General features: G+C 33.4%; 1 protein-coding gene across 1 annotated transcript in view; it reads right to left on the bottom strand.

Annotated features, from left to right (window-relative positions):
• LOC148608693 (ribosomal protein S6 kinase-related protein-like) overlaps window positions 1-20,879 on the bottom strand; it is a 42,587-nt gene that overhangs the window by 10,697 nt on the left and 11,011 nt on the right. The window contains exons 7-14 of the mRNA XM_088544466.1: window positions 20,142-20,249; window positions 16,817-16,857; window positions 16,553-16,580; window positions 12,697-12,786; window positions 6,741-6,829; window positions 6,441-6,551; window positions 2,665-2,766; window positions 133-255 (exon numbers count right to left, since the gene is read on the bottom strand). Coding sequence (XP_088400592.1) covers window positions 133-255; window positions 2,665-2,766; window positions 6,441-6,551; window positions 6,741-6,829; window positions 12,697-12,786; window positions 16,553-16,580; window positions 16,817-16,857; window positions 20,142-20,249 — 692 coding nt within the window. The remainder of the gene's footprint in view (window positions 1-132; window positions 256-2,664; window positions 2,767-6,440; window positions 6,552-6,740; window positions 6,830-12,696; window positions 12,787-16,552; window positions 16,581-16,816; window positions 16,858-20,141; window positions 20,250-20,879) is intronic.

Genomic DNA, 20,879 nt, shown 5'->3' with positions numbered 1-20,879 from the left:
GAAAGTTAAGCTACCTTTGCCTGCAGCCTAAGTCAACATTCAATACTGAGGTTGATATAAATATGTACCAAATGCCTTAAAAGGTTAAAATGGTATACTTATTACTTCTTACAAGTGATGACTGGTACTTACTCCAGCAAATGGGTCCTTTCCATTAACATGAGGTACAGAGTTGGGGTCAGTATTTGGGGCATAGCTATAGCTTACACCTGACATAGGAAAGAAGTCTTCATGTACAGCTTTCTTAGGCGTGATCTTAAAATAGAAATATAAGCATTGATTAAATATAGCTCTGTTATACAATGCATAATATACATTCTGCATAAATTTCATTTTAATGAAATCACATTTGGGAAACTGTCAGTGCTCAATCAGATTTTGTGGTTCCTTAGTTATTCATCAATCATGTTACTTATTCAACCTAATTAACCTTGAAACTAATGGATGGACAAAGTGATTGCAATATAGCCACCACTCTAATGAGTGGGGTATAAAAATGATTTAAGGCTTTGCCAATGAAGGTCAGAGCTATTTCAACTCAAATAACAGGAATATATGAGACTTCATATAACACACCCTGTGTGTCTGCCTTAAATCAAACAATCACTTCCTAACTAAATACGTCATTTCGGAAATACATCATCTCCAACAGAATAATTTTGATCAACTCATGTTTCAGAGCATCTACATACAGCACCTAACACTCAATCCCTATGGAACAGAATGCTGGTGATTCATTACCTTTTTTCTCAATGAAGTATCTACATACAATGCCTAACACTTCATCCCTATAGAACGGAATGCTGGTGATTCATTATCATTTTTCTTAATGAAGTACAATGTATCTACATACAATGCCTAACAATCCTTCTCTATGGAACAGAATGCTGGTGATCCATTACCTTTTTTTTTCAATGAAGTATCGACATACAATGCCTAACACTTCATCCCTATAAAACAGAATGCGGGTGATTTATTACCTTTTTTCTCAATGAAGTATCTACATACAATGCCTAGCAATCCATCCCTATAGAACAGAATGCTGGTGATCCATTACCTTTTTCTCAATGAAGTATCTACTACATACAACCCTTAACACTCCATCCCTAAAGAACAGAATGCTGGTGATTCATTACCTTTTTTCTCAATGAAATATCTACATATAATGCCTAACAATCCATCCCTATGGAACAGAATGCTGGTGATCCATTACCTTTTTTGTCAATGAAGTGTCTACATACAATGCCTAACAATCCATCCCTATGAAACAGAATACTGGTGATTACCTTTTTTCTCAATGAAGTATCTACATACAATGCCTAACAATCCATCCTTATGAAACAGAATACTGGTGATTCATTACCTTTTTTCTCAATGAAGTATCTACATACAATGCCTAACAATCCATCCCTATGAAACAGAATGCTGGTGATCCATTACCTTTTTCTCAATGAAGTATCTACATACAATGCCTAACACTCCATCCCTATGGAACAGAATGCTGGTGATCCATTACCTTTTTCTCAATGAAGTATCTACATACAATGCCTAACACTCCATCCCTATGGAACAGAATGCTGGTGATTCAATACCTTTTTCTCAACGAAGTATCTACATACAACACCTAACACTTCATCCCTATGAAACAGAATGCTGGTAATTCATTACCTTTTTTCTCAAGGAAGTATCTACATACAATGCCTAACAATCCATCCCTATGAAACAGAATGCTGGTGATCCATTACCTTTTTTGTCAATGAAGTGTCTACATACAATGCCTAACAATCCATCCCTATGAAACAGAATGCTGGTGATCCATTACCTTTTTCTCAATGAAGTATCTACATACAGCACCTAACACTCAATCCCTATGGAACAGAATGCTGGTAATTCATTACCTTTTTTCTAAATGAAGTATCAACATACAATGCCTAACAATCCATCCCTATGAAACAGAATGCTGGTGATCCATTACCTTTTTTGTCAATGAAGTGTCTACATACAATGCCTAACAATCCATCCCTATGAAACAGAATGCTGGTGATCCATTACCTTTTTTGTCAATGAAGTGTCTACATACAATGCCTAACAATCCATCCCTATGAAACAGAATGCTGGTGATCCATTACCTTTTTTGTCAATGAAGTGTCTACATACAATGCCTAACAATCCATCCCTATGAAACAGAATGCTGGTGATCCATTACCTTTTTTGTCAATGAAGTGTCTACATACAATGCCTAACAATCCATCCCTATGGAACAGAATGCTGGTGATCCATTACCTTTTTCTCAATGAAGTATCTACATACAATGCCTAACAATCCATCCCTATGGAACAGAATGCTGGTGATCCATTACCTTTTTCTCAATGAAGTATCTACATACAATGCCTAACAATCCATCCCTATGAAACAGAATGCTGGTAATCCATTACCTTTTTCTCAATGAAGTATCTACATACAATGCCTAACACTCCATCCCTATGGAACAGAATACTGGTAATTCATTACCTTTTTTCTAAATGAAGTATCAACATACAATGCCTAACAATCCATCCCTATGAAACAGAATGCTGGTGATCCATTACCTTTTTCTCAATGAAGTATCTACATACAATGCCTAACAATCCATCCCTATGAAACAGAATGCTGGTGATCCATTACCTTTTTCTCAATGATTGTTGTGAAGTTAATTCCTTTATAAAAGGAAAGATTCTGTAATGATGCAAGATTGGTGATTCTTTTCTCTGGACTTTTGATGAGTAGCTAAAAATAGTGTTTTCAGATATAATACTATTGACTACTAACAAATATCTTAATATAATATCAAAACTAGAAAAAAAAACTGTGAGCAATGCTCACTAAATTGATAACATGGAGCTTTTGATCTACAAATTGATTTGGACCCAAGAGGGTGCACTTTTTTTTTTAATAAACAGTACATATATAACATGAAATACCCATATATTATCAAACACAAACCATTACTTATATTGTGTTGCTAACATGACATACAATCAGATAAATGTAATTGGATTTTTTTCAATTTCCCTTCAGAAGAGGGAAGTACATCAATATTCTTTTCCATACTATACACATCAAAAACATGTTTTTTTTTCTGCACTGTCTTCGAGTTTAATTTGCTATTGACTAAACACTTATTTATCCAATATTGGCCTATGAAATATTATCATTAAAAGACATGTTATAAGTTTTGCATAGTTTTTTTTAGTGAGATAAACTAACAAAAACCAACAACTAAATTCAAAATAGGACAGCAAATCAAAAAAGTTATTTTTAGGGTGTGATCCCAATTTGGCTCCTACAGACTGAAAATCCTAAATGCTATTTCAAATTGTATAAATATTCTCAAAATACAATTTTATAAGAAGCAAAGGCGAAGGTTCGGTCATGGCCAATTTTGGCCACAAAATTTGATATTGATCAAAATAAAGATTTTTATCGTTTTTTGTAGACATAAGTGTTTACACCAGCTAGTTCAATAAGATTTAGGCCAAAACAGAAAAGCATCTCCGTACTGAAGAACCAGCAAAATTGCCTAAATGATGAAAAATCCATAAAATCTCAATATTTCATCATATATTTGATGGTTTTTGTGAAAAACAAATGTGGCCCATGCATGTTCATCCTTGATCTTATATATATTTGTAGTAATGTGAGATACAACATTTATGTCAATATTTTGGATAAACAGGGATGTGGCCACTTTCGTTTTAGGCAAAAACCATTGACAAATATGTGCAAAAATGCAACAAAATTGAAGATTTTGCTAATATTGTGTTAATTTTTACTGCTATTAGGTCAAAACATTCATGATATCGCCAAAATCAGCTGAGATGTATTTACTACAACCATTATCCTTTCAAAACTAACTAGTATAAACCAAAACAAATCTTTAACGAATGTTGAAAACAGGGCCAAAATAGGGCCTAACCAAATCTACTCCGTAGAAAAAAAAGAACTGTCAAAATTGAAATGGAAATAAATTCTACATCAGTTTTACATTAACACCAATTTTTACTCCTTTGGCCTCTTTTTGCAGAACAGTAGGAGCCAGTGACCCCAATTTTTATAGCAAGCTTTCTCTAAGCACAAGTAACAAAATATAGAAATTTCATGACATTTTGTTTACTACAACTAAAGTTATTGCATGAAACGAAGATGTTAACAAAACTTAACCACAGCATCATAACATAATACGTCATTTTTTGCAGTCATATAAAAAAAATCTGTAAAAGTTTCATTTAATTCTATTTTGGGGTATAGGAGGAGTAAGGATAGGGGTGTGCGCCCCCCACTGCATAAAGGAAGGACAGATGGATGAACACCCAAATCACTATAGGGGGTATAAAAATAATGCAGTTAATTAACTAAAAAGCATAATAAAATGTTTCACAGGGTGCAGCTTGATACAACTGCAGAGGTCAAACCCTGAACAGTTGGGGCAAGTATGGACACACCAATCAAACTTGACACAACTTTTGAAATTTGATTATGAATAGATAATTGAAAAAGGATGAAAATTAGACCAGAAACAAAGCGGTCACTTTTTGGCCATTATTTCTAAATGGTTGAAGTTAAAACCTGCAAAATCAATCCCAAACTTCATGTAGGAATATGGTACCTTGTGGTAAAATTTAAAAGAGATCCTTTCCCTTCACTCAAGTTGTCATCCATATATCAGAAAAAAAATACTTGTTTCTACCTCCTTTTAGACCTCTAATTTCTTACTTGACTCAAGTCACAACCCCAAAAATCAATCCCAGCCTTTCTTTTGTGATATGGCACCTTGTAGAAATAAAAAGATTCCTCAAGCGCAACATGATAAGACTGCAGCTAGTTAAACTCTGTTAACTAGAGGCAATGTGGACACAATATTAGTTTTTGACACATGAAACATAGGGACTTACAGTTCATTAACAACACAACAACTCATTTGGACACAATATTGCACATTTTTTTGAAATTCTGTTCTGCTTCAGGTGCATTCATTAATCACTTTATATCTCATTATCTCAAAAATAGTAAATGACAGGGTTGAATTGGTAAGCATACTTCTTAAAGCTCTTATATTTAGGCTGGAATTTTCATATGGAATCCAATAAAAAAAATTCAAATTCACACCAAAAGTCAAAAACTCCAATTTTTTGGGCATTGTCACCCTTGAACACGAAAACTAAGAAATATCGGAAATCTGATTGCAAATGCAGGCAGGGATTTCCATGAGGAATCTAATTGAAAAAAAACTTGCACTAAAAATAAAAAAGACAATTTTTGGGGGGTGGGCCCCTTTGGCCCTTATGATTTGAAAACTGTAAAAGATTCTGAAATCTGATTGAAAAATGCAGGCAAGGACTTTCATGCAGAATTTAATGAAACAAGTTAAAAATCAGACCAGAAATAAAAAGTTATGGTCAAGAAATCAGAAAAAGTACTTGTTTCTGGCCCCTTTGTGGCCCCTTATTTGTACTTGGCTCAAGTCATAATCCCAAAAATCAATCCCAGTCTTCCTATCAAGTTATTGTCTGAACATCAGGAAAATGCAAGTTTCTGGTTCCCTTTTTGACCCCTTATTTCTAAATAGGAAAATACTTTTTCGAGATACGGAAGTTGTGTTTAAGTAAATGAGTAATCAAGGGAGCCAAGATTCTAGTGGAAATCAAAAGAATGTAATCCAGTGACAAATACCAGACACAGACTGAAAAGTTCAAATCTTTATCACAAAATTCAAACAGTGTGACCATTTTGGTTTAGAATATTGTGGAATCATAGACATTCCTATGCCTTTATTGGTGTTATACAGTAAATTTCATTATATGCTTGTTTTATACCCAATTTTGGCTACTAATTCTAAAACATAAGCCCCAAAATAAAAACAACCTTACTTTTGTGAACTGAAGCCAAGAGGCAATGGACAAAGATGCTAACGATGACAGCACCATACCATTATACAATCACATATTTTTTGCAGTCGTATAATAAAAACAACCAAGACAAGGCAGGATGATACAATTACAGGACGGAAAAAAATTGTTTGTGGTCGTATAAAAAACCTGAATCTTATGAAACCCTGTACTGGGATGAAAGACATTTCAATCTTATATATTCAACATAGCTAACATGTGTACATGTATTTTTAAGGGCAATCCTTTTGAGGAAGTTACTAAAATACATGTAGTTTTCAAATATTGATATATTTAGGTCCAAATTCATTCTAAAATAATAATAATAATAATAGGAGAAACACATACAAAATTGATAATGTCATGCACATACATTTTCTAATTTTGATTAAAACAGTGCCACATTTTCAAGTGTTTGAAAATTTGAGAAACAATGTCTAATGTTTTGACTTGAATATAGGATGCCAAGACACTAATTCAATTTGTTAACCATCATAACCAAAGAAATCTGCCTACCTTACTAACAACTTCCTGAGCTGGATCTCCACAATAATTTGGCAGTAAATAATCACATTCCCAAACTAACTTGGTCATCTCCATGTGGTCAAGAGCACCTTCAGCTGGATACTACAATGGAACAAAAGTGATTATCACCTCCATGTGATCTAGAGCATATTCAATTATACAAATAAAGATATTGATGCAACCACCTTCTGTTTTGTATAAAGTCATGAACTAGTAAGAACTTTTTAGTACATAGATAACATATTACTCCACTTCCCAAATTTGCCAGTAGCTTATTAGTAAATTTATTACCTTTCCAGCCAACATTACAAACATGAGAATACCAAGTGACCACCAATCTGCTGTATGACCATAGGGATGGGAGACTAGAACTTCTGGAGCTGAAAGTAAAAGACAAAGAATTCAAATATATTGTAATTTAAGGTATCCATGCTTTAATTATATTACTTGTGATAAGTAGATTTATCATCCATCTCTTGTAAACAGATAGACCAACATACTACCTTAGATAATGCAATGATCATGTCAATGAAGCTGACACATATTGTTCATTAAAAATGTCAAAATCCTATAAAGAGTAATCAAGGGAACCAAGGTTATAGCAGTAATCAAAAGAATGTAATTCAGGGACAAAGACCAGACATGGAAAACAGACATTAACAACAAAGAACATCAAGTAACTAAAATCATACATACAAAGTAACAAAAGCAAATGAGCAACTCAGACTCCACAAAAAACTGGGAGCATGGACCAGGTGCACCGGTAGGGTAAGCGTCCTCTGCTTTTCTACAAACACATGACTTCAATCTTGTAGCAACATAACCCTGTTCCAGAAGCCTATTTGTTAGAGTTCTAGCGCAATACAAAAAGTCTGTGTAGTTTCGGCAAGCTCTGGCATAACGTACGAGTTGTGATATGAACACTCCATATGCAGGTGCTGAAGGGATGTTGCCACAGATGAAAGGAAAGTTGACAATTCTGAATGAAAAGTCATCACGTTTGTCGTTAAGTTTGGTCAATAGTTTTCCTTTACCATCAATTTCTAAGTGTAGATCAAGATATGAGGTTGACTTCAGTGTCTGTAGTATCCTTTATCTCAAGTTCTGTTGGATAGATGTGATGTATCAATCCCCGAAATTAGGATTATTTAAAGATAATACGTCATCTATATAGCAGAAACTGAGATTGAAGGATCTAGCAATTTATATTAAGTCAATTATTCCAAATAGAAAAAAATATTTATTTCAGCGAAATGTATTATATACTGATATTACAAACAATTGTAACAAACAACTGTGTATAGTTTGAGGCAAATCCAACATGCCATTTCCAAATATGGGATGACATGTAAAATATTGACTCTTTCTTTTTTTTTTCAAATAAAGTCTCATAACTCAATAATAAAGAGCTACACTTTTAGCACATGATACACCCATTGCCCTTTTAACTTGTCCTTTTGCTTTTAATGAATTTAATCAATGATCAACTAAAAATACTGCGAGTTCTTTCAAATACCCTTCCCCCCCAAAAAAGTAAATAAAAAATGCACATAAAATTTGGCACTATCAAGGCTACCTCAAGTTTAACTAAGTTTGTTGTCTTAATTTTCACCCATACATTTCTATCTTGTTCAAAACACGCTTTTCTGACAAGGTTACCAAGTCCCTTTTATATTTATTAATTGATCATAACAAATGGTCTGTTTTTTAACGATTTTTCAAAGAATAAATTTCCTTGAACATTTCTGCCTTTTTTTAAAGAGTGAAACTTCATAACACGGAAACAAAAAATTAAATATTTATAAAAACTGGAAAGGAGCTTACTTCAATAGATATGAATAATTCACCAAAATTTCATTAAAGTTAGTGAAAGTGTTTTTGAGTAATTGTGCGAAAATCCCTCTTTTTTTTAAGTATAAAAATTCATAACATGGCAACGACCTGATATTTAAAAAAATCGAAAGAGAATTTACCTCAATAGATATGAACGATTCACCAGTTTCAAAAAAGTTGGTGAAAGTGTTTTTGAGTTATTGCCCGAAGTGTTGAGTACAGACGGACGGACGGACAATGGTATACTATAATACGTCCTGTCTTAGACGGGCATATAAAAACTAAAAACAGTTCTAAAATTATGGTGACACACGTTCACAGATGAACAAACAGACATCGTGTGCCATAATTCAATGTGCCCTTGATGGTATATAAAATTCTGCTCTTATGATAATAATGAAAACTATTTTAACTGAAATGTAAACACCGAAGTTTGTTATATTCTTTAGATTTCTAGATACCAATATGTAATACTGAATATGACACTACATGTATAATTACAAATGAATTCTTCCATGAGTTACATGGAATAAAAATACATTAAAGTTTGACAAGAAAACAATCCATGTTCAAAGATGACCAACAATCCATCCTCCAGGATGATCAATAGTCCACCCTCCAAGCTGACCAACAAACCATTTTCCAGGCTGATCAACAATCCATCCTTCAAGCTGATCAACAATCCATCCTCCAGGCTGATCAACAATCCATCCTTCAAGTTGATCAACAACCCATCCTCCATGCTGATCAACAATCCATCCTTCAAGCTGACCAACAAACCATCCTCCAGGCTGATCAACAATCCATCCTTCAAGCTGATCAACAATCCATCCTCCAAGCTGACCAACAATCCAACTTCCAGGCTGATCAACAATCCATCCTCCAAGCTGACCAACAATCCATCCTCCAAGCTGACCAACAATCCAACTTCCTGGCTGATCAACAATCAAACTTCTAAGCTAAACAGGTATCCAACCTATCTTGTTGTGAGTTTTTAATGATTTCTTCAAAATTTAAATAAAAGGTATCTTTCTAACTTTTCAACAGATTATACAAATTAACATTGTTTGCAGCAGTTAACACTTATAAACTGTAAAGTTGTTTACAAAAAAATGTAAACTGATCCCAACCAAGATATTTAGTATAACCAATTTAAATAATGAGAAACATTCCTTATAATTTATTTTCTGATGTCCATAACTTTGTTATATTCAGGGCATGTCTTTCATATTATTTATTGGGATGTTTTTGTTTTGTTTTGTTTTGTTTTGCTTTGTTTGTTTTGTTTTGTTTTGTTTTTTGGTTTTTTTTGGGGTTTTTTTTGTGGTGAATGGACAGAGAACATGTTTGATAACAGCTTAAACTTGTGGAACAAAATGACGCAACTTTAACCAGTGGCACTGGATGTCATAAAGGTATTGTAATTAAATACTGCTATTTACACTCAAAACTCTATAAATATGAAAAATCTATCCTGATGACATGGTAAATGAAATTATGACATTTGGTTACAGAGCTTTATTAGTTCAATGCCACTTAAAAAATATGTAAGTTTACTCATGAATTTATATTGATGATAATATTAAAAGAGAATTACATTTTGTAAAAACTGTGATAGGAAGAGGGTTAATCAACTAAACAGATCAAAAAGCTAAATCCAATTATCTAAGGGTGACATAGATTATTTCCTAACCGTTCTAATCACTTCATACATTATCTACAAACATCAGACCTTCTTTATATGTATTACATTGTTTTATTATAGGAGCCACATAGGTTGCATTGCTAGCCCATTACTTAACACCTCAACAGAATACAGCTACTAACACAATCATGGGATTGGACAAAGTTCTGGTCAATGGCAGTGCATATGGCAGTAGTAAAGCAGTTTTTACAGCATCTATTGAGGGCCTCTATTCATTTTCATGGATTATAACCACTAAGAAGGGGAAACATTTTCATACATATCTTGATGTAAATGAGAAATTAATGAGCAGAAATAGTTCCGGTATGGATAATTATGACAATGCTTCTGCAGCCAGTCAATCTGTTGTTATCCACATGAAGAAAGGAGAAGGTGCTGCCATAAAAACAAATTTTGAAGGCCAGTATATGCTTTCTGGGGGATGGTCTACATTTTCAGGGTTTCTTATTGCATAAAGAAACATTTCAAAGTACCTATCCAAATCAGCATTCTAGCTAGGATTTGAAAATGGAGGGGTGCAAGGAAGAGAGCACTTCAACACGTAGCATTTTTTTTTTTGTTTTTTCAACAAAAAAGAGACATTGATTTTGTATGTTTGTGTTAAGTTAGTAATTTGTATTCTTATTGCTTACCAGACAAATTTTGAAAATGAAGGTCGCATCATAATTTGCAAACTGAGTAAATTTGACTGCATGATTAATATATGCATGACACCCTTATTGTATTGAAAGACCTTTCTCAGATGACCAAGTGCTCTTAAAAAAATTAACACATATATATAGAGGTGTTTAAGCTGAAAATGTATTACTATAGCCTACAGATCCCGTATCAAAGAGTCAGGAAATCAGTTTTGAATGGGTCAATTGTGTGAATAAAACTTGTCATAGTTCTTGCAGTGAGGCAGCAAGTCAATTAATGGAGGTGATAAGGGCAAGTGATTCTTTACATTTATGACATACTATGAGGTGACATGTTGCATGAAATGTTACAAATATTCAATATTGCTCCAATTAAATATCAAATATTTGAAATACCGAAGGGTACCACATATAGTTCTATTAATACCCCATACAGTTACCTACCCATATACTGATGAGTACCACATATAGTTCTAGTAATCTCCCCTTCAGATACCTACCCATATACTGAAGAGTACCCCATATAGTTCTAGTTATCTCTCCCACTGTATACTTCTATTCCCCATACTCAGTTAATATCCCGACTTAAAAACATTATACATATACCAAAAAAGATGGTACACGTAGAAACAAATATACAGTTCTTGGTAGAGATTCCTCATACTTTGTAAGAAATAATTCCAAATCATCTTCCAAATATACAGAGGAAGATGTTTACAAAATGCTGGAATTTTTAATCAACATGTTTGTCCAGTGTGGTGGACGTGTTTTTCAACAAACGGTCGGCATTCCAATGGAAACAATTTGTGCTCCTTTACTTGCTGACCTATTCCTTTACTCTTATGAAGCTGACTTTATAGCTTATCTGATCAGAAAGAAAGAATATTGTTTGGCTAGATCCTTCAATCTCAGTTTCCTCTATATAGATGACGTATTATCTTTAAACAATCCTAATTTTGAGGATTGATACATCGCATCTACCAAAAAGAACTTGAGATAAAGGATACTACAGACACTGTGAAGTCAGCCTCATATCTTGACCTACACTTAGAAATCGATGGTAAAGGAAAACTATTGACCAAACTTTAGAACAAACGTGATGACTTTTCATTCAGAATTGTCAACTTTCCTTTCATCTGTGGCAACATCCCTACGGCTCCTGCATATGGAGTGTTCATATCACAACTCATCATTATGCCAGAGCTTGCCAAAACTACGCAGACTTTTTGTATCGCACTAGAACTCTAACAAATAGGCTTCTGGAACAGGGTTATGTTCCTACAAGATTGAAGTCATCACTACGAAAGTTTTATGGTTGTCATCATGAACTTGTGGATCGTTATGGTGTATCCATCAGCACCATGAAAACTGATTTATTCAATGGGTCATAGTTTTCCTTTTCTCATTTGTCTACCCCGCACTTGACTTTTTATGACCAAATCGGCGGGTGTTTCTAGAAAAGCAGAGGACTCTTACCCTACCGGTGCACCTGGTCCATGCTCCCAGTTTTTAGTGGAGTCCAAGTTGCTCATTTACTTTTGTTACTTTGTATGCATGATTTTAGTTACTTTAAGTTCTTTGTTGTGTATGTCTGTTTTCCATGTCTGGTCTTTGTCCCTGGATTACATTCTTTTGATTACCGCTATAACCTTGGTTCAGTTGATTATTTTTTCAGATACCTACCCATATATTGAATGAAGAGTACCACATACAGTTCTAGTTATCTTTCCTTCGGTTACCTACCCATATACTGAAGAGTACCAGTTCTAGTTATGTCCCCTCAAGATACCTACTCATAAACTGAAGAGTACCACATACAGTTCTAGTAATCTCCCCTTCAGATACCTACCCATATACTGAGGTGTACCACATATAGTTCTAGTTATCTCCCCTCAAGATACCTACCCACATACTGGTTTACCACATATAGTTCTAGTTATCTTCCCTTCAGATACCTACCCATATACTGAAGTGTACCACATATAGTTCCACTTATCTCCCCTCAAGATACCTACCCATATACTGAAGTGTACCACATATAGTTCTAGTTATCTCCCCTTCAGATACCTACCCATATACTGAAGTGTACCACATATAGTTCTAGTTTTCTCTCCTTGAGATAACCATTTAGACAATCCAAAGTCAGTCAATTGGATATTACCTATAGCAATATAAAGTTGGTACATGAGATTTAAAAGCCAATTTCAACAACATCTTATTAATTTTCAACAATAAGAAATATCAAAATACAAAAAAGATTTAATTAAACAAGAGGCTCACAGGAGCCTGAATCACCACCTGGTTACATTTTTGCCTTTCTAACTATTATAGTTTTCAAGATATTGGCTGAAAACTGTTAAAAATATCATTTTTAGTCTTTGAAGAGCACAAACCTTATCAAGGAGTTGTCAGACAACTTCGATCCCTGCAGACTTTTGTAGGCCATACAATATGTGTTATTTCAGCAACTGATTCAACTGGTTTGAACACTATATTGCACAAAATTTGAAATTCAAATAAAAATTTTCAAAATCACACGAAAAATAAAAAGTCAATTTTTTGGGGATCTGGTCCACTTGACCCCTTTTAACTTGAAAACCATAAGAAATATCTGAAATCTGATTGAAAAACACATGCAGGGATTTTCCTAAGAAATCCAATAATATTTGTTTTAATTGGACAAAATTTTTAAAAAAGTAAATTTTTTGGTGTGTGGTCCCTTTGACCCCTTATAATTGGAAAAAGATAGGAGATATTTGATATATAAATGCAGGCAAGGATTTCCTTAAGAAATCCAATGATTTTTTTTTTTAATTGGACCAAGAAGTAGCCCCTTTTGACCCCTTATAACTTGGAAACAGTAACAGATATCTAAAATTTGATTGATTAATACAGGCAGGAATTTCCATAAGAGTCCAATGAAAATAAATTTTGAAATCGGACCAAAAATTTTAAAAAATCAATTATTTTGGGGTGTGGCCCCTTTGACCCCTTATCACTCAAAAATGGTCCCAAAGGCATCAAATCTACTTGTTACACTATTTAACAAATAAATAAGGAATAATCAAAATTGAAAGAAAAATAAACATTCTATACGGTTTTTAATATAATACCAAATTTTTACCCTTTGTGGCCCCTAATTCTAAAAAAAGATCACACGAAATCACACCAAAAATCAAGTGTCTATGAACAACATCGACTGCTCCATACCAATATACAACTTTAATTTTTTTTTGGTCGTACAAAAAACATAATGTAAATTCAGAAATTTTCTCAATGACTTTTTTAATACAAAAAACACAATGGTGCTACAATTGCATTCATTAGAATTCATATTTTAAATGAATTCCCGAGTATCCTTAATATAACTCCCTTGACAACAGGTGTTACAAATTGCCTTGGAGCACATGGGAGTGCAGTTTTTACAACATCAAATATCTATTATTGAGGGGATAAATGAAGTCATGTGACAATTTTACGATCAGAATATAGACTGTTTATAGACTGTTACCAAAACACTACTGTCATCCAATTACACGCCCCGTTATTACGTGTGTTTCAATGTGGATTCTGAAAAACTCGAAAGATCTTTTGGAGTCAATCAGTTCAAGACTATTATCAGAATATAAAAGCATTAAAACCTATGATTTTTCAACACTGTATACTTCTATTCCCCATACTCAGTTAAAATCCTGACTTAAAAACATTATACATCGTTGTTTTTCCAAAAAAGATGGTACACCTAGATACAAATATATAGTTCTTGGTAGAGATACCTCATACTTTGTAAGAAATAATTCCAAATCATCTTCCAAATATACAGAAGAAGATGTTTACAAAATGCTGGAATTTTTAATCAACATATTTGTCCTATGTGGTGGACACGTTTTTTCAACAAACAGTTGGCATTCCAATGGGAACAAATTGTGCTCCTCTACTTGTTGAACTTTTCCTTCACTCTTATGAAGCTGACTTTATAGCTTATCTGATCCAAAAGAAAGAATATTGTTTAGCTAGATCCTTCAATCTCAGTTTCCTCTATATAGAAGACCTATTATCTTTAAACAATCCTAATTTTGGGGATTTGATACATCGCATCTACCCAAAAGAACTTGAGATAAAGGATACTACAGACACTGTGAAGTCAGCCTCATATCTTGACCTACACTTAGAAACCGAAAGGAAAGGAAAACTATTGACCAAACTTAACGACAAATGTGATGACTTTTCAATCAGAATTGTCAACTTTCCTTTCATCTGTGGCAACATCCCTTCAGCACCTGCGTATGGAATGTTCATATCACAACTCATACGTTATGCCAGAAATTGCTGAAACTACACAGACTTTTTGTGTCACGCTATAATTCTATCAAATAAGCTTCTGGAACAGGGTTATGTTGCTACAAGATTGAAGTCATCACTACAAAAATTTTATGGTCGTCATCATGAACTCGTGGATCGTTCCAGTGAATCCATCTGCGCTATGAAAACTGATTTGTTCAACGTGTCATAGTTTTCCTTTCCTCTTTCGACTACCCAAGACTTGACTTTTTATGAGCAACTGGGCAGTGTTTCTAGAAAAGCAGAGGATGCTTACCCATCTGATGCACCTGGTCCATGCTCCTAGTTTTTAGTGGAGTCCAAGTTGCTCATTTGCTTTTGTTTGTTCATTTGTATGTATTATTTTAGTTACTTTATGTACTTTGTTGTGAATGTCTGTTTTCCCGGTCTGTACATTGAGCATTTTTATGCCGAATAGAAAAATAACACAAATTTTGTTTGTGATCATTTGCTTTGTGTTTCTTATATTTTTTAGTGATATGATTGATCTTCTGTAGCTCTAATTCCTGATCCATCCCCTCTAAACTATACAACCAATCTAAAACATTCAAGTTTTCCCAAGTTCCCCATCAACCACACTAACTTAAATTACCAGTACATGACTTTTTACCTGTATTAGATCTTTACCAGTACACAACTTTTTACCCGTAATTAGATCTTTGTTGAAATGAAGGTAAAAATTTACTGTAGATTTGTATTGCATCCAAATACTGGTTGATTGACCCAAATTTTTCTAGGTTTCTAAGGAAATATTAACTGCAAGTACAGACATTCCCACTTTTATTTTTTTTTCGACCAAGTGGCAAATTGTGAAAATAAAACCTTGTGTTTTATTTGCAATGACTCAAAGTGTGAAAATAAATGCACACAGAATTTTTGAATTACAGTATCTACGTTTGGAATATTAAAAACTATCAAAAGCTAAATTATTAACAAAAATTTAAATACTTAAATCCACTTGTGGCTGTAAAAATATTACAAAAATAAACAAGAACACAGCACAATGACAGTGCCTATAAAGAAACGGTTTTATGGGGGTCCTTGGCTCTCAAAATACTTGAATGTATCTTTTTGCCACTCAAGAGATTTGCCTGTGCAAGGTTTATGCAAAGCATCATCAACTATAGATAAAAGTGGACAGAAAAAGACAGAAAATCTAACTTTGTTGTTCAGTTTTTAGTAAAACAGGGGGAGAAAAAATAACTTACTCTCTTTCTAAGCAGGTGATTAAAAGATTTCAAGAGAGAAACCAATTCTTCTTCAGCGTAATCTTTATTTAAATTATTTCCACTCTCAATGGTAAAATTAGAATTTTAACATGCTCACCAAAGCTTGCATATTAAAAATCTTAATTTTACCATCATGAGTGGAGAGATAATTCAGGCAGCAACCATTTGATTTTCAGGGAGGAGGGGAATTTTTTTTTTCATAAACCCTTTCCTTGCTTCAATATTATTAATGTATAAGTCTGATCCTTTACAGGAACCTCACATTCTGGCCTTTTCATAATGTTAAATGAAAATTATAAAAGGTTTGAAGTCTCATACTTAATTTTCTTTTAAACTAAACATAGTTAATTAACTTACCTTCTTGGTCAAAAAGAATATTCTCCATCTGATATAAAAAAAAAGAAATATATTATAAATAAAAATAATTGATATACAAATTACTAGATTAAGTTTGTTGACAAACTGGATAGAGCATTGAAATCATGTTTGATATACATTCTAATTGATCACTACCTGAAATACACACTTAGTTATGCTAACATTATATAATTCCAATAAATCATTGTGCTTATTGATTTTTTTTTATAAATGAGAGTGTCTATCAATGAAATAAGTAAATACCTTCAGATCTCTGTATATAACTCCTGAATTATGCAAATAATCTGAAAAAAAATGAAATAACAATAAATTACTGGTACACCATACAATGCACAAATTATTATAAACAGTTGTTTGATAGCTACTGGTACACTGTGTAGACCATTACTGTCAACAGTTATTTGATAGCTACTGGTACACTGTGTATACCATTACTATATAGATCACACTGTTGAATATTATATTTTACCAAGATAATTCTCAAATTAGCTTAAGGCCTAATGTGTTGTGTCTTGAGATAATTAAATGACCCTTATAATTTAAGTACAAAACAATCTAGGCAAAATTGTTTTTTCCAAAGAGACAGCATTGCTCTCAAAATCCCTTTAAATGACAGGCTACATTTTCCTCCCTAACATCTGAACAAACACACCTAAGAGTCATGTCCGAAAGAACTAGAGCTACACTATCCTCTCTAACATCTGATCCAACACCACTAGGAGTCACATCCAAGTGAACTTGAGCTACACTATCCTTCCTACCATCTAATTCCACACCACTTGGAGTCATGTCCGAAAGAACTTGAGCTACACTATCCTCCCTAACATTTGAAGTGACACACTAAGAGTCATGTTCAAGTGAACTTTAGCTATACTATCCTCCCTAACATTTGAAGGGACACCACTGAAAGTCATCTCCAAATGAACTAGAGCTACACTATCCTCCCTAACATCTGAACTGACACCACTGAGAGTCACCTCCAAGTGAACTAGAGCTACCCTATCCTCCCTAACATCTGAACTGACACCACTGAGAGTCACCTCCAAGTGAACTAGAGCTACACTATCCTCCCTAACATCTGAACTGACACCACTGAGTCATGTCCAAGTGAACTTGAGCTATAATTGCAATCGGTCATCCATCACCAATCAGTTTCGGATCAGTCATCAATCTGTCAAACCAACCTGTTAAACTGTTGATCCCATCACATAATCACTGAGCAGTAATTTTATTCTATGGATTCTGTTGTTTCTTTGTCACTTTTTATACATAATTACTTAATGCAAAAGATTTAAACATCAATTAATTACTTTTATTTTACATTTATTTTATTTTTTACAAAATACAATACTGTGAAAATACTTTAATTTGTGGATACCAAGTTTTGAGGATTTGAGAAGATGAAACACAAGTTTGATGATTCTTGAATTTGTCGTTTTGTAGTTTTACATATACACTTCAATGGAAATCTTCTTTTTGTTGGGAACCAAATTTCGTGGTTCGGCCTACCCACGAAAACCACCAAAATAGGTCCCCTATGCACAATAATACTTTCACAGTATGTGGATTTAATGTCTTAAATTTAATGTGGTATTATAATGGACTCATTCCACTGGAAAATTCTCGATTTTACAGGAACTAATCACCTGTCATTTTACATAAAACTGCCATCAGATCAGTCAGTGGTTATTGGTTGTCGATTAATCAGTCAGCAGTCATCCATACATCAAATAGTCACATCAATAAAGCCTATACAAATACAAGGTGTTCAATACACTGTGCTGTAGTTGTGTACATGTATATTTTTCTCTATACTTTTAAGGCCACACCCAAAATAATATAAGATTACTACACAGGAATTTTGAAACATAATTTTTTCATATGTTTCGAAAACTTCAGAAAATATATAAATATCATGTTTTTCATATTTTAGGACCACCAGTTGTTTCTGACAATTAAATTATTCATGAAAACATGTTTCAATTTTTCCTATGAAGCAGGGGTTTCCCATGCATTTGGCATAACAATATGAAATTAATTTGGCACAATAGGTATAAATAGTCAATGGGCTTGGAAGGTCCACCGTGCACCCCCACTCATCATTTTCATGATGATTTTCAGGTACATGTACCTTTATACCTCTTATTACCAAATCAATTTGTTTCCAAAAATATTCGCAGATACTTTTTAGTATAAGCCTATATTTGTACCCCACTGGGTCAAAAAGCCAATATTTTTATGACTCAGTTGTTCGTTATTGTCATTTTTACAGAATACCATATTTTAAACAAGCTTTTATTGTGATACAGTGCATTCATATAGTGTCTTAGCTTTCAAATGAGCCAAAAAAATATTTGAACTTTTCAAAGTCAAGTAAGGCAAAAAATTTCTACCCTACTCATGAAAAAAATGCCTCAACATGAATCAAAATGTTAATTTTTGGCAGATAAACAGTGTACGATAGACATGTTGGGTACTATTGTTTTAAATATCGATGTATTCAACATATATGCTCATTTCTGGTGCATTTTTTTTTTCAATTTCAAAGTGACAATAATGAGTTTTTCATAAAAAAGGGAATTTTCAGAAAAATATTTTCTTCCATTTCACCGGTAATTGGCATTTTGATTCAAACACCGTACTTCAAAGAGGCTTTTGTATATTCAAATACAATTATAAAGCTTAGTAGCTTTCTAATGAGCCTAGATATTTGAACTTTTCCAAGTCTGATTAGGTGAAAAATTGCCATCCCTACCCATGAAAACAATACCTCAATATGAACTCAAATGTTAATTTGTAGCAATAAATCGATGTAAAAAATGAAAAAGACATGTTTTTAATTATCGATGTATTCAACATAGCTGCTCATTTCAGTTTCAAGATGGCAGTAATGAGTTTTACATAAAAAGATTTATGTAGAAAACTGAATTATCTATTGAATGATACCAAATTTGAGAAGTTGAAGAGTCAAATTTATACAGCTTTTTGGGGAGGAATTAAGTCATTTTTAACTGAAGCATAAATACTCTAGGGTTTTAACATTGAAAGACATGTCAATTTAAGTGATTTTTCGGTGGGGTAGGGGTGCATTTTTTTCATTTTACTGCAAAACCTTTAGTTTTATCTTAACTTTCCTGATACCATTGTAAAGCTGAGGCATTAAGCTACCTATATATATGTCAATTTACTTCAATTTTTAGAAAGTAAAAGTTTGAAGAATAAAAAAACCATGAAAAATTTATTTTTGCCTCAAAGAGGTATAAAAAGTAGCCAAAAAATACAAAAATGCTTCAGTTTATTTTTTGACGACAAAATGATTCATAAATGGGAGATATAAAGGTAGCTGAAAGTCATATTTTGGTTGATGAATGGGGGGTGCAAGGCGGGTTATCTCAGCCCATGCACTATAAAGTATAATTAAACAAAGTCTAGTATATCTAAGTAAATTTTATCACCTTTACATTGCAAGATAAAAAAATATTAGGGTATTTTTTTAAAAAAAAAAATAAGTCTGTACATGTACCCAGCACAGAATTTGTCTCCCTGATCAATAACAGTAAATACAAACCTAAAACTAAAGCCAACTGAGCTACATAAAGTTTGACTAAAGGTTCTGGGAAAAATCCATGGAAAGTCCACAATGTAAACATATCTCCATATGGCACATAGTCTAGTACTGGAAAAGAAGTGTAAAACTTATGATCATACAGGTGTAGTGGAAGACTTAAAATATCATATAAAACCTTTTTTTGAAGAACACATACATTGTACATGTGTACAAATATATGGCCTGGATTAACCATGTTTAACTCTTAAATATAGGGCCAGGATAAACCATGTACATTGTACAACTCTCAATTCTATTGACTAGATTGACCATGTATATGGCCTGGATTGACTGTGTATTTGGACTGGATTGACCGTGTATTTGGTCTGGATTCAACATGTATATGGCCTGGATTAATTGTGTATTTGGTCTGGATTCTACATGTATTCAGACTGGATTGACCATGTATATATCCTGGATTGACCATGTATTTGGTCTGGATTGACCATGTATTCAGACTGGATTTACCATGTATTTGGTCGGGATTAAACATGTATATATCCTGGATTTACCATGTATTTGGTCTGGATTGACCATGTATTCAGACTGGATTTACCATGTATTTGGTCTGGATTCAACATGTATATGGCCTGGATTGACCATGTATATGGTCTGGATTGACCATGTATTTGGTCTGGATTGACCATGTATTCAGACTGGATTTACCATGTATTTGGTCTGGATTTACCATGTATTTGG

This window comes from Perna viridis, chromosome 9, assembly GCF_037379345.1.
Source record: "Perna viridis isolate PV_CMFRI_1.1 ecotype Kerala chromosome 9, ASM3737934v1, whole genome shotgun sequence".
In the NCBI taxonomy this organism is placed as follows: domain Eukaryota; kingdom Metazoa; phylum Mollusca; class Bivalvia; order Mytilida; family Mytilidae; genus Perna; species Perna viridis.
The sequence above is the reverse complement of the archived record's forward strand: the minus strand, read 5'-3'. Positions and strand labels throughout refer to the sequence as shown.